Source organism: Chamaea fasciata, unplaced genomic scaffold (genome assembly GCF_029207755.1).
Source record: "Chamaea fasciata isolate MVZ Bird 193981 ecotype frontalis unplaced genomic scaffold, bChaFas1.0.hap1 SCAF_1, whole genome shotgun sequence".
Lineage (NCBI taxonomy): Eukaryota > Metazoa > Chordata > Aves > Passeriformes > Sylviidae > Chamaea > Chamaea fasciata.
The window spans coordinates 49,697,345-49,712,934 of record NW_027094086.1 but is presented as its reverse complement, the minus strand read 5'-3'; the positions used below and the strand labels follow the sequence as shown (position 1 = coordinate 49,712,934).

Below are 15,590 nucleotides of genomic sequence, written 5' to 3'. Positions count from 1 at the left end.
AACCAGTTCTACTGAAGCAGAAAAAAAAAGAAATAATTTATTCTGCCAAAAACAATTAGCATGCGTTCTTTGTGAACAAGGGGTTTTCAGTCCCATAGCTCTGTAATCAGTTTTAGTCTCTCTTACAATTTATCTAGCCTGCCCCAAGATCTCCTCCTATTACATTCTCACCTCCAAAATTGTCTCACTTATTGTTCTAGATGTATCATCAGCTGGTAATTGTACTTGATTCTCCATCACAAGAATTTTGAATACTGAAACAATGGTAATTTCTGGAGTAAAAACACTGCCATAGGAGACTGCAGTAGATAGATGGTCCTTCTCCCTCTTCTCTGGCTTCTGGGTCACTGAGGAAGATGCCCCCATATCTTGATACACAAAAGTGCGTCTTACTACAAGATCTTGATACACAAAGTACGTCCTATCATAGCACACCTCTTCATATGGTATAAAGTGGAATCATTTGAAATAACGATATGGTAACATAAAGCAAACAATCAAACAAATACCCCGTGCTGTCTCTTCCACAAAAAAACCCCTCACATCTTTGGATTTTGTTACTATATAAACTCATATTTTTCTGGTTTTTTTCCTGTAGTTTTTTGGGTTCGATTACTTACTGTCCAACAAAAAATACTCAGATTTTAGTGTCTTCCCAATACAATAGGCCAGTCCTACTCAAACTTCTCAACCCTGCACTCATTAGAACTTTCAAGTCTGTATTTTGGGTAAGCTAAGCAGGAAGTACATGATTTGACATTTGGGAGGTGTCCTGTGCAAGGCTAAGAGTTGGACTTGATGATCCTTTTGGGTCCTTTCCAGATAAGGGATGGACCCTTTTGGGTCCCTTCTGTGGTTCTGTGAAATGCTTGTATGGTTTTTCTCAACAGCATTTTCTGGCTATCTGTGTTCTCCATGGTGGAAGCCATTCCAGTGAGAAATTCTGAAGATGGTAGGTGTCCCATCCCTGAAAACATTCGGGGTCAGGCTGAACAGGGCTTGGAGCAACTTTATCTAGTTGAAGATGTCCCTGCTCATTGCAGGGAGGTTGGACTAGATGACCTTTAAATGTCCCTTGCAACCCACATCAGTTCCTCTGGCCAGTCCCACCCTGGTGAAACTCATTCCCCACATCCTCTCCCACCCTGTGCATGCTTGGAGGAGGAACTGCTGCTCTGGTCAACAAAAGGCAAAGGAGGTCCTGGCTCTGACAGGGCCATTCTCATTCTCTGGCCACAGCTGCCTGTGAGCCGAGGGACCACTTACAGCCCTGGTGGCTCCCACCCAGCTGGTGGGCTGCTGCAATCCTGGCCTTGGCAGAATTGGCCATGAATTTCTGATCACACCCTGCTGGTTGGCAATAGCCTCCCTGCCCCAGACCAAGCCCTGGAGGGAGGCTGAGCACTCCAGCCAGCATCTGTGCTCTGCATTGCAAAGGCCAAGAGTTAGTAAAAAACAACAAATAAACCAACCAGCTTAAAACAACATGATGAACAAAGATGAGCTGCTGCAAGGAATGGGGTTGAAGCAGGAATATTGTTCCTGCCATTAGAAACACGGTACCATATCTCCTAACTCCTTCTGCAGTTTGTTTTGTTCTGCTGACAGCAGCTGCAGCCTTAGCAGAGAAGCCCACCACCGAGGAGGACCCACCGAGCCAGTGGGTAAAGTGAGGCTGAGTTTAACCTAAATACCTGTGAGATTGACCATGCATCAGTTGGTTTGAAATCCAGATCTTTTCTGGGGTTTTGGGTTTGAGGGTTTTTTTCAATTTAGTTGAATTGCAAACATGTTTTGCAAAAGAAAGCCAAAGCCTTAGAAGCTGAGAGTTGAATGCCAACAAGTGACCCTGTTGTTGTTCAAAACACATCATTCTGTTGTTCTCCATACTGGTTTATCCAGTCTGAGGTTTCATGGCTTTCTGCACCCTAAGCCAGATATCTGCTGCAGTTCTCTGAAGCTGTAATTATTACACCTTGTGCCTGCAGGGCACAACTGACTACAAAAGGGCCAAGCCTGAAAGAGAAGAAGAAGCAAACCTCTGTTTTGAACTTTTTCCTGGTTTTAGGTAGACTTGTGAGTGTTTTACATGGTAGAAGTAGCAAAAACTTTATCATTAGCTTCAAAAGCTCTCCTCTAGTATGGAGTTTTAACTGAGAGCAAAGCAAAAAAGGCTCAAATGGGATACAAATGGTATTTTGTAAGAGTAAAACATCCTGGAAGCGAGTGAGGAAGCTGTGTCAGAGACTAAACTTACCATCTATTAGGCATTTTATATAGATGAATTGGAGGCAGGTGGATAGTACATGCCTACCAGCATTTCCATTTTACTCAAAATACATTTCCTTGGAAGTATTTTTTTAATTTTGAACTGACGCTATATTCTATTGCCAAGTTGTTTTTCTTTTCAAGGCAGATAAGTCACATAATCCAGTGCCAAGAAACTGTCACGCAAACCTGTAGCATATCATTATATAGATAAAACAAAGGCAAAAAAGTAGGTCATTCTATTTCATTTGTTAAGCAGAGTCTGGGTTTGGTGGTACTAGCTCATCCTGAACCCAGTAAGGGAACACTCCTTGAAAGACTTGAAACTACAACAACACATCCTTCTGTCAAGCAGACTTTGATGCTTTCACATTTGGGTTTTGGCATACACTGAAAAGCCAAAACTGGAAACACAAGTGGTCCTCTGAAACAGAAGAGTGTCAGAGTCTAGGGCACTGAAGAAAGCAGAAGGTGACTGTGACATGGAGGTAGGGACATGGAGAAGAGCAAGCCTGGACTAAGGCATTTGCTTTTCTCACCAATGCTATGGAAGGGGTGGAAAAGTACGCTGTGTACTAATGCCCTGGCTCTCAGTGAACCCTGACTAAATGACTAAAAAGAAATCCTCAGTCATCATGTGCCTGTGTGGGCACACATGTTTGGGTGTGTGTGTGTATTTCAGTGCAGATAAGGGATTTGCCAGGTTGGTGGTCAAATTAAAGCACTTTCTAAAAAAAACCTAACATGGATTGGACTAGTAGATTTTCATTGTAATGTCAGCGTAATGCTAGTGTCTTTCTAATCACTAATACTAATATGACAGCTTTTGTCTGCCAGGGGCCCACAGCAGATACTTAGGAAAAGTATAAAGCAGTGTGTGTAAAGTATAAAGTGTGTGAACTAAGCACTACTTCTCCCAGTAGACATTCCCAATTTAGTATTCTGTTGTTCAGAGACTTCCTAAACCAAACATGAATATTTGGAATGGCTCTTCCTGTGAATTTGATCAAGTTCTCTTTGAACCTATTTTTACCTTTGCTTTTTCCAGGATTCTGTGGCAATTTAATTACACATTGTGTGAAGAAGTACTTCCTTTCATTAGATGTAGATCTGTAGACCTCTAAGCCTTGCAACCAGCTGCCTTCCTCCCCACAGTTATTGCGCTCGGAGAAATGGTGAAATATCCCTTAGTCAGGATTTTATAGATCTCTCAAAGTCCTCCTCAGCCATCTGTTTTCTAAACCTTTTCTCCTATGGAAGGGATTCCATCTCCCCAGTGACCTTTGTCCTCCCTTTCTAACTTTTTCCGCTGTATCAGTCCATAACAAAATGCTTTTCTCTGCTTTCTAAAGGATAAATACTACCAAGCTGAAGAATTCTGTGCACTCTTTATTTTTCAATTTGCTGGTGCACATCATGCACAACTACAGTAGCACAACCATTACTTTTGTATAATTTAACAATGTCTGTTTCAAAAGAACTGCAAGCTGCAGGCACTATGTTAAAATGCTTGTGATTATTAAAAAAAATATGTACACAATCTATTGTTAAAGTTTTCCTGAAACTAGTATGGCTGAGATGTCAATTTGAGCCTTCTTCTGCAATGGATTTGGGTTTGTTTTTGTTGGTTTTTTTTTTTTAATTGGAGGACCTTTCTCAACTCCTGTTTTGCTTTGCTCTACTCCACTCAAAGCCCCAGATCAACAGACATTAATTTCCTCTATCACTGGGACCTATTACAATCCTCCTTGAAGTCTGCTGCAGTCCTCCTGAGCTATCTGGATGCACCAGGTATATAGGACATTAAATTCTCCCTCAGCATCCTTCCATCTGTTCCCTCAGCAGCTGCAGACTAAATATACTTGATGAAATTTTGCTGTTAGTTGTACTTGCCTAATTGGCTATTGCTCTTCAGTGGAAGGTGGAATATAAATGAAAAGAAGTGAAATGGCACCCAGCATCCAGTTCCACCATGTCTTCAGCATTTTCACTGCTGCTTGAGAACAAACTAAAAACAGAACTGGCAAGGGCAAAGCAGCCAAAATATCACAGGGAAATAGGTCCCAACACTAGTTTCAAGTGTAGATGTGAGACTGAGAACAAACTGGAGACTAACTACTGGCTGCATGAGTGCACAGGCATCCTGGGTTTGTAAGAAGAAGAGATGGGAATCTGTCCCTATTCAGTTCAAAACCGTTAATTCTGAGCCCTAAATATTACTGATTTAAGAAGCATCTATGTTAATTACTTTGTGGTTCTACCTTTTTTTTTTCATCATGGGGCAAGACAGCAATCTGCCTCACTTGTTTTCCACTCATGTCCTCTACAATTCACTGCTGATCTAATGGGCTCTCAATACCACCCCCTGCAACAACATGGTCTTTCACTCCTTACACTTTTTTGTACTCCTCAGCCTTTTCACATCAGATGCCTTGGACTGCAGAATTTGAAGTGCTGTTTACATAAAGAAAAACCCACTCCAACCCAAATCCCCAAACCTCCTCTCTCCCCTGCTCTTGCCTTTGCCTTCAGGGTTGTTCTCGGCCCTCAGATGCCCCAACACAGGGGAACTCTGCAAGGAGAGAGGAAGCTGCCTACAGGAGAGCAGCCATCACAGTGAGGGTAACACAGACAGGCAGAACGCTAGCTTTGGTGAAAAAGAGATCATTTTGAAACTCAAGTTTGAATGTGAAATATAGAATGTCTGGACACTGGCAATGGGCGCTAAAATTGTAAGAGATGGCAGATTTATAAGTACGAAGAGTAATTATGAAGAAGCAATAAAAATATTTATCTGAGTTAAAAGTACATTTTTTGAATAAATGGAATGCATAATATTACATATGTAGTAGACTCATTGGTATTAGTATCTTACTGATCTCACGTGTGATTTTTAAATGTGGCTTGTGAGTTTGGATGTGTTTTCACATCTCACACTTCAAAGGGGTGTTGGTTTTAAAAATTGTAAGATAAACCACTTCTGAAAATTGGGCCCCTTTAACTTTTCATTAATCCATAGCCTAAAATCCTGAGCTACTGGCACTGTTATCTCTCTCTTGGGCTGGCCTTTGGCTTTGTTAAACCACATAACAATTAGAGGTCCTTGTCTCAATAAACAGTGAGCTTGCATGGAAAAAGAGCTTGTTTGTGTGCTTGCAATGAGAAAAAAAAACTTATGCTGATCATTTCAAGAAAAAAACACCTGAGTGTAGCACTGGGAGACGTGACTGCCATTCTATGGAAGAGTGGCAGAATCTTAGTAAGTCCTTCCATACCAAATTACCTAGAAAAAACTTTCTAAACATTTTCTGTTTGTGCTCCTCAAAGCTTTCGCAGGTTTACACGATCTAATAGTGTAACAACAGCTGTGCAAGCAGACCTGGATTTCCATGAGAACTTTGAAATAATTGACCCTCAAGAGGACAATACATGTTCTGGACAAATATCAAGACAATTTTCCCGAGATGCAAGCACCTCTACCGTTAGCATACAAGGGTCAGGAAACCATTACCATGCATGTGCAGTGGATGATGACTTTGAGACAGATTTTGATCCGTCAATTTTACCTCCTCCTGACCCATGGATTGACTCTATTACTGAAGATCCTCTGGAAGCTGTTCAAAGGTCAGTGTGCCCGCGAGATGGCCACTGGTTTCTGAAGCTGCTTCAGGCAGAGAGAGATCGTATGGAGGGTTGGTGCCAACAGATGGAGAGAGAAGAACGTGAAAACAACTTACCTGAGGACAGTAAGTAACCGCACACAATAATATTGCAACTGCAAAGAAGTATTTAATATAGGTCAAATTCACTCCTGTGAATTCTGTATTGTGCCCTTTCTTACTTAGCTAATGAAGCTATGGTCGTGATTCTCAAAAGGACTGTATGTGTGTATATAATAATCCTTATTAAAGCTGACAGGGAATGCAAATGCTCGGCACTTCTGAAACTCCAGTGGTATTAGCTTTTGAGATTGCATAGTTCAACAGATAATTAGGAGAGTGTGGTTAGGGATCTTGTAGTATTAATGTTTCTTAACTCTTCTATTTGAAATCACTCCTCATAACCTTAGAATATACTTTAACAGATTGTAGTTCCTTTAAAGTAAATTAATATTTCAGTTGCCTTTTCAGATGGCATAAGAGTACTTAGTATTAGTGATTGACATAAGAGTATTTAGATGTTTCTCCCTCCTGAAAGAGATTTCAGTTATGTTTCCAAGTTGTCTTCTCTCCCGCTCTTCCCCTCTCCAGCCTCCCTACATCTCCCTTGCAGTTCTCATTTGCTTTGACCATCCCAATAAAACAAGCTCTCCATATTGTGTGATAAAAAACCACACACGTGCAAACTACATCTCAGTTGTCACCACTGTCAGCGATATTAACCTACCTGTAAGGTAATAGGACTGTCTAGTAAACCTTCATTACTCAGACGGGTTGTGGGTTGAGTAGTTCAAATCTTACTCGCTCATTCTAATTAGGGCAGAAGGGCTGAGCATGTGTTTCCCAGTCCAGAATTTTTTCTCCCAGTAAAAAAGGAAGGGTTTTTTCCATTAATTTCTCTTACAAGGAACAGTATTATTGCTAGCTGTCAACTTTAGACAGAGGTAAATCTGTGAGCTTACGAACATTCTCCTTGGAAATAAAGCTGTTTCAAATTTTAGAAGTGAGCTTCTGGGAAACACTAAGGAGCAGCTGCTTATAGAGAATTCAGTTTTTTATAATTTAGGCATGCCTAATCATATTTTCCTGGATATACAAGTAATATTTTTCCAAACCCCAAATTAGCTTCTACCAAAGCAAGGACTACTACTTCAGCTCCAGAATTGCTTCTTAAATTTTTTTAACCTTTCCTCTCAAGAAGCAAGAAGTTTGAATTGTTTTGAAATGTAAAGGTTTTGATTTATGAAAGAAATTAACACTGGAAAAAAAAATCTTAAAAATACATAAGCTGTTTCTGCTGGAACTTTCCATTCAACCCAGTGAATGAAAAGGTATGATCTAGATAGTCAAAGTCAGACAAAATTGTAAGCAACTGGAAATTGATTTTCATGGCAAGTATAAGATAACCTGCATTTTAAGATATGTAAATGTTTTATATTTCTACAAAATTTATGTTATATAATAGGCTAACAATTTATTCTGAGGAAAATAGATGGAAGGTTTGACCTTAAAAAGAGACCCAGATTGCCCAAGTTCTAGAACTTTTGAATCTCATTTTTAACTCACACCATCAATGCATTCAAAACTCTCTTTGAACATGTATCAGAATAAAAGGCTTTCTGTTATTTCTCTAGTATGAACAAATAAACTATAAGATTTTAGACTGAAAAGGAAGTGTGAGCAAATAACAAACAGGAAACACACAACTTTTATAAGTCATAACAGATTAGACTGGACATAAAGAAAACATTCTTTGATGAGGGTGGCAAGATACTGGAATGGTGTTGCCCAGGGAAGTTGTGGATGCCCCATCCCTGGAAGGGTTCAAGGCCAGGCGGATGAGCTTTGGGCAACCTGGTCTAGCAGAAGGTGTCCTTGCCCATGGCAGTGGTGCTCAAACTAGATGATTTTTAAAGGTCCTCGCTAATCCAAACTATTCTGTCATTCTATGAACTGATAATACTAGAACAACCTATAAATATTTTATTTGTGCACTAAGGTGGTTGGTGCACCAATAAAGTTGTAGGAAAAGAACATGGAGTGAATTTTAAGACGCTGATATATGCAGAAAATTAATATCTGTATACAGAATTTTCTCTCAGTGTATTGGTGTCTTTGATATAAGACAGTTTTAAAGGGCTCTTTGAGAAATCAGTGGGAGGAGTCAGTTATGGGGAAGAGGAATGGTTTGGCTGGCTGTTCCCAACACCTCCTCGCAGCACACCTGGCATGTGTCCCGGTGCTTCTTGTGATTGCTGGAAATGGCAGGAGGAAAAGGGTCACCTGGGTTTGGTAGCCACTGTTGCAGTCCCTATTTCTGCGTGACGCCGTCAGCTGCTGTGGCACGTGGCAGCTGCCTCCCACAGAGGCTGCACCGGGCTTTCTGCTGCGGCTCAGCACGTCCCACTCTACCTGGTGCCAAGGAAAAGCATATGGCTGGGGCCACTCTGCCCGCTCAGCAGTGCCAGAAACAAAAGCCTGGTTGTTACAAACCCTGTCCCGAAAAACATCTTTTTCATACATCTATAAACTTTAAAGAGCGAAAGGAAAGGAGGAGAAGAGGTGCGTTTGCTTTGCTTTCCCTAATGAAATATAACCAGAGCAGGGAATGCATCCTTTGTTTCCAGCCTGACATCCCCAGCATGTGTTTGGCCAGATAACAAAATAACGAGAACGTGTGATGAGCGAGGTTTTCTCGATGCCGTGGCAGCTGACAGAGGGCTCATCCCCCCGGCGCTCCACGTAAAACGATCCGTGCTTCCCGCAGACAAAGCGGCCCTTGTGTGGAACAGCTGTCTCGGGGAGACGGCTCGCTGCTGTTTGACAGTAGCTTGTATGTTACATAGATACGTGGGGTATTATCTAGCTGGGAATGAATCTACCAGATGGGATTGAATGTTTCTAGCTGGGAAATGGAGTCTGCTGCTCTGTATAAAAACAAGCTGTGGTTCAGCGGCTGCATGATGAAATGCCAATATAGAGAGAAATGTGGCTTCCTTTCTGCTATGAATTATTTATTGTATAGTATATTCTGGTTTTATCTGAAATCATTTTCTGATAAAGTCGCAGCATGTGTGACAGGCAGATGAACACCACTCACACTTCAAGCTAACATACTTGATACGATTTCAGTGTATTTTGCAGTTACAGGGAAGTTGGCTACAAACCCTATGGCCCTCACAAAAAAAAAAAAAAAAAAAAAAAAAAAAAGGAAAGATGTTACACATCTGAGGCTGAACACCTTGTGAGAGTTGATTGACACTTTGGATCAGACCTCAAGTGAAATCAACTGTTGACATATTTTTTTGTTTTTTCCCTCAACCATCTGCTTGCTCCTCCTACCTCTCCCCTGCAAAATTTCAAATAGTCAGAGCCTCATCACAGTTGTTGGTGGCTGTTGGCTCAGGCCTCTATTGTCACCATTTACATACAAAATCAGCAGCATCAGACCCGGCTCCCTGCACGGCTCTGACCACATTTTTTTCTCACCAGCGGTGGGCACAGGAGTATAGTCCTACGGCCTGGGCCTGTCTTGGGAGGGGTTTTTTGCTGCTGTTTGTATTTCACATGGAGCACGGACCTTCTTGGAAGAACCAGAAAGCTTCATTTTGCCTCCCCCTGCCCCCCCTCCAGAAGTTTCTCTTTCACATGGGGTTATACTGTGGCTTTGGTGTAAAGATAACCATCGGAAGCGAACAGCAGGCTTGATTCACCACAAGTCAGGTGTAATGTGGGTTTAGTGGCGAGACAAGCCAGGCCAATCAAGTAAAAACTAAAACAGAAAACCAGGGCTCTCGGAAGACATGTCATTATAACTCTCTTGCGTTTATATGGTAGCCCTCTGGGCTGAAGGTTGACCTCAAATCTGCAGGAACCTCAGTGCCCAGAGCCTCCACAAATTCATCCAGTTCTGGCAAATTATGCAATACTTGCAGACTGTCTGCTGTTTTGGTTTGTTTTGATTGTTCCAAAAGAAAACATAAAAAGTAAAGGTTAGACATGAGAGAATAAAGTTTAGGAAAAGGTACATTTTTCATAATAGTTGTGCATGGCAAAAGAAAGAAAAGACCCATGAGTTCACTCTCAGCCATAGGCACGGAAAACCATTTGCCATTCCTCTGCAGGGCTTCTCCAAGCAATCCTGGTCTCTGCCGCTCAGAGGAGTGAGACAGCCTCATCCTGCAGTGGGCTGGGGCAGCCGGGCAGAGGGATGATCATCAGCCTGACATGTGGCCGAGTCCTGCTGGAATCCCCCTGGCTACGTGCCTCTGGCCACACGCCCAACTCATCCTTTCTTGTTCTGGTTTTCTTTTGTCCCCAGAAGGGACTTCTCCATACACGAGGGTTTCTCAAAGGAAAGCCAGCAAGGAAAGCCCTACCAGTGCCCAGAGGCTAGCAAGGCAAAAAGTGAAATCCACAAGCAAGGAAACGATCTAGTTAGGGAAAAAAAACATGAAATGTGCTAATAAAAGCCAAGTAAGGCAGAGAACACATGGAAACTGCTTTAATCCAAGTGAACAGCATTTGCTCATGCAGACAGCCCTATTAATTTCAATGAGATCACTCCTGTAAGTATATGTGACTCAAAGAAAGGACTACTCCTTCCTTAGTTTGTTCCATTTGGCTGTTTTCTCCTTAACAGCTGAGCTTAAGACCTGAGCAGTAGCTTTAACTTTGAATTTCCTGGCTTTTGTCATGCTTGGCGTTATTTAAATGTAGGTCTGTCAACATGAATAGGCTAAAATGCTGGTCCATCCTGGCTTGGAAATAGATTGTGACAGCTCTGTGGCAGGATTGCTTCATATGCATCGTGCCCAGCCAACATCTGCAACGCAAATGTCAAGCTGTGTCCCTGTAATTTCAGCTATTGTTCCTGCCACTTGCTCCTGGGGCAATGAGCAAGTCCCTGGTATTCTGTTCCCTAGCTTGGGCCCTGCCTATCAACCAGGTGTTTTCACATTAAGGGCATTTGATAGCTGGAGTCCTAAAGTGCCTCCTTTGTCACTTGTTAGACCCTGGGGCCTGTCAAAGTTCAAATGCAAATAAATCAGTTGGGGTTTTCAGGCCAAATAAGCTGCCCCTTCTCAAAACTCCCCTGGCTTCTATGTGATGACTTTTCACATCACTTCAGGTGTGTTTGGTTATTTTCTTATATTTTGTTATCCTTGTTACACACGCAGTCACCTTCCAAGTTAGAGCAGATGACAATAACTATTTTTTGGCTTGTGTTCACAATTCTTTTATTTTGTTGTTTTCCTGTTTCTTTTCCGATGGAGACATGGAGGAGGGAAATACATAGAGCTCTCCAATTTCAAAACAGGTCCTATGCAATTCTTAGAACCAGGAGAAGAAAGAACTTACTGCTTGAACAGCACATAGTCCAAGTCTATTTTCAAGAATATTTTAAAAGAAGAACGTGTTGGGGAGTTAAAGACACAAGGATATTCATTGTCATGTGTCTGTCCTAGAATAATATTTTGTGATTCCTAGATAAGAGCAGTAATAGTGAGGAGGCATTCCACAGTAGCTGAATTCCATCAAAATACCTGTAAGTTCATCAAGAATAGACATAATTGTCCATGTTTTCAAAAATGTCACAGGAGAGAACTGGATTTACAAGGAAGATAGGTCAAAGCAAGAAGGGAGGAAAATAAAAAGGAAAAATTCAAACTATAAAAACAAAACACTGCAGTACACACACTTCTCCCTCTGGGGAAGGGGTGACATCAAAGCATATGATGGATGTTAATAATGTTGCTTAATGCATTACTGGAAGGCATTCAGATACAACAGTGCTGACTGTGCTGTATAGCCCCGTATGGAACAGAAAGCAGATATGAATAACATTATATAGGTGTTTAAATCCATTATGATTGCATCTTGATGGGTCGGAATTTTTTGTTGCTGGGTTTTATATGTTTTCTTTGTATCCTATTAGCTGAACACATCAATTTGAATGTTTATGTGTTTTTCCTCCTGTACCCCATGTCCCTTCTGTTAAAGATTTCTCTGATTCTTTTCTGATTTGTTTTGAGTATTATCTTTGCAATTCCATTTATTTTCTTGGTATTTGGCTTCAAACCTTGCAGGCTTCCTTCTAAGAAAATCTATATTGGGTCTATTTTCGCTTTTGATTTTTCACTACACCTTGGCCTTTCTGTTGGGCACCAGAGATTGTGACTGAGTAAGCAAAATGAGCACTGTGCCTTGAAACACTAGAAGCAACGTGGGTTTGGAAACAAAACTTAGTCTATTGATAAGGCTTTGTGTCTTCTAGAGACATTCCTTTCAGTTTCTTGCATGCTTTGTGTTTTGTCTTTTTTTCCCCCCTAACTTCCGTGACAGGATTGGTTGTTGACGAGTTGCACATTAACAGACCCCTTGCTTTTGAGGGGCGAGGAATCAGTGACACTTGACTAGATCCAGCCAGAGCTACAGCAGGAGTGGCAACAATAGAGAACAGCATCAGCATGCATCCCGCAGTCAGCTGGGATGATGGTTTTCAGGCAAATAGCCAGTCACTAGGCAGCCAAGGACAAGGACTTCCTTTTCCCTCTGCTGAGATCTCTGAATATTAAGCTCTTCTGCCCTAAAAGAAGGGGGCACATTCCCATCCATCATCAACAAGTTGCATATACATTTATTCATGCTTGGAATGTGATTTCCAACTCATTTGGTGCAGATTTCCCGGAAAAGCCCACCTCATCTCTCTCTCTCTCTCTCTCTCTCTCTCTCTCTTTTTTTTTTTTTTTTAAATCCCAAGAAGTTGAGAAGTTGAGAGACTTTTTTCTCCCCTTCTCAAGTCTTGGGAAGTGTCAGAGTGGCCAAGCTCCAGATGAGGCAGCTGTTCCCAAATATACTCAGTGGGAAGAGTTTTCAAAACAATGGGAACCACATGAAAGCACTCTGAGTAGCTCCTCCTACTATTGAAAAGTCCTTTCAGTTGAGTGGTTTGCATATTGGGTTGCATAAATGACTAGACACACCAAGGGGTCCATTTTCAGCACTGTGCGCATAGAATTAGACACGCAAGCCTTGCTAACAATAATGAGAGTTGTGTGCAAAACTCCCTGCGCAATATGCTGAAAATATTCTGCTTAGTGAATCTTCCAGCTCACGGCTATTTCCTGGCAGTGCTGAGCTGAGTTCTGGGAACAAAATGAAAGTCTGGGCTCTGTGTGTGTTCACAGAGCTCTCTCCTATAGGTTCTGAAAAAAATGTGAAAAGACTCTCTCTTCCCTCCCCCTTTTTCCCCCCCTTTATATGCCTGAAGTATAAATGAACTCCACATCCCACTTTTCCTTCAACAGCCTTAAGAAGTGAGCTTTGAGGCTGGTGGAGGAAAGACCATTTGCCTTGAAGGAGGAGAACACAGATTTCGTATTACTGTGTATCGAGTTTCAGTTTATCATGAGTATTTGTGGCAGTTTGCTTAGCGTGTGGCTGCTCAAACCCTTGGAGTGGCATTCTGGTAGCCAACACTGCAGCCAGTCACAGGACTGATGAAATGCTAAAAATCTTGTTAGAAGGGGTTATAGCAAGGTTGCATATATTTATGTATGTATGTGTTTGTTTATTTATTTTTCATTGTGGTAAATCAAAATACTTAGCACCATTTCTCCAGGGGAGCTCTGGTAATGCTGTCTTAGCTTTTATACAAAAAATGACTCTGCCCAGGGGATGGTGCAGAAGATGGCAGCTTAGGACTAGTCCCTCTACTAGACTCTGCCAGCAGTTCACTCACCTTGAGCTGGCCACTACATCTTTGTTTTTCCTGTTCCTCCTTCACCTGTCTCGTATATCCAGGCCATAAATTTGTCTCGGAAAAGTTGCTGTGTCTGTTTGAGGGCTGGGACAATACAAGGATCTCTGAGTAGAAATGTTAGTGAGAACTGTGACACAGTGGCTGCCATTCATGTTTTTCATTAAGGAAGTGGCAATACTTTAAAAATTAATTTAAATTGTTTTTAATCACTTGTTAACCAGAGAATTTGGGATAACAAGTTGTTTCAGCTGAGATGGAAAATTAATGAAGCAGACAGATAAATCTGTGATACCAACCTGTTTTTTTAAAGACAGTTTTGGGGTTTTTTTCTGAGCATTGGAAATCTTAAACAAAAAAGAAACAAGAAAGCAAGCTGCTTTCTTGCTCACAGCATCAATTATTTCACTTAACAGTCCCTAAAATCACACTCTGTTTTCTGGATTCACTGTCTTACTGCCAGCTGAGGCCGTGTCTGCCTTTCCGCTGTGTTTCTGCATTCTTGCTTCTTTTTTCACACACACAAAGGAACACACATAACGTGTGTTCACACACATGTACAGGTACACACACAGTCTTCCCCTGGACCAGAACTCCCCAGGGAATCTCTGAATGCACCAGCCTATGTCTCGGTTTTGGGCAGTGCATTCTCAACTACCCCTGGCAGCAGTAAAATCACAGTGTCTGAGTGAGGTTGAATGCAACCAAAACAGTGTGAGCTTCTGCTTTATTCAGAGGCATTTACTGTGGGCTGTCTTCTGGTTCACTGCAGCCCTTCACAGCACTCGGTCAGTCCAAAGGGGCAATAAGTGGCCAGCTGTCTGTACAAATGAGTCCTCAGCCAGCTGCGCTAGGACTCTGACACCTCCCTCCATGCCACCAGCAAAGAGGAGAGGCCAGGATGCGATTGCTCCCTGAAAGTACTTCTGAGCATTGGAATTCAAAGGCAGAGGCGGCCTTTGCATTGTGCTCATGGAAAGTACTCAGAGGGTGCAGATGAGATTCATTGGCGTGCACTAAAACAATCATCCCCTTTCTGGGGCTCTGGTCGAGCAACACTCAGCTACACCCAACAATAAGGTCTGAGTTGCTGAGTAAGGTAGAGAAGTGAACAGCGAACAGCGTTTGAGAGCAGCATGTTCTTGTGCAGGGAGCTGTGTTTGTGTTCAAAGCCTGGGCTTGGGTCATAGTGGTACGAGTGGTGACATTTCTGGTGAGCGCTCTTTACAGCCTGCAGGAGCTTTTGATTAGCCACGTTTACATTGTCATTACAACTGGTTACAACTGGTCTCACTGGAGGAATGAGAGTTAGATGCATCAACCTTTTCCATATTTTTTTGCCTCGTGGAGATCTGACTTTAGATTTATCAACTTTTCTCTTTTTGTGACTGCAAGATAACATACCTTTTGGAAGCCAGAGCTGACTGATGCACAGCTTTCTCCTCTCTTTTTATTGGCTTTTAGCTGCCTGCAGCAAAGAAAGCATTGTGACTTACTGTCTTTTTCTCTCAGTTCTAGGGAAAATTCGAACCGCAGTGGGCAGTGCCCAGCTTCTCATGGCTCAGAAATTTTACCAGTTCAGAGAACTTTGTGAAGAAAACCTGGTATGTAATTTTTCTGCTAGATACTAATGTGTCCCTTTTACTAACCCTGTGAATAATTCTACATAAACTAAACTGATTTTCTGACTAACGTGACAGTTTTTCCAAAGGCCTTGGTATGAATTTGGGAGTAACTCAAACTTGTCAGAGTCAGCGTGAGTTTTACAATAGCTTGAGAGCCTTAAAATAAAAGCAAAAAGCTTTGGGTGAACTATCACTGAGACTCTGGTACTAACTTCAGAAGAGCAAAGATCTGTCCCTTGATGCTCGAGTTCATGGGCACACAGATGGGTAAAACAC

The 15,590-nt window shown here is 41.9% G+C and overlaps 1 protein-coding gene across 8 annotated transcripts in view; it reads left to right on the top strand.

Annotated features, from left to right (window-relative positions):
- Nucleotides 1–15,590, top strand: part of DLGAP1 (DLG associated protein 1) — a 403,833-nt gene that overhangs the window by 379,561 nt on the left and 8,682 nt on the right. For all 8 annotated transcript variants that reach the window (XM_066183026.1, XM_066183018.1, XM_066182983.1 and 5 more), the window contains 2 exons: nt 5,596–6,014; nt 15,202–15,293. In XM_066183026.1, coding sequence (XP_066039123.1) covers nt 5,596–6,014; nt 15,202–15,293 — 511 coding nt within the window. The remainder of the gene's footprint in view (nt 1–5,595; nt 6,015–15,201; nt 15,294–15,590) is intronic.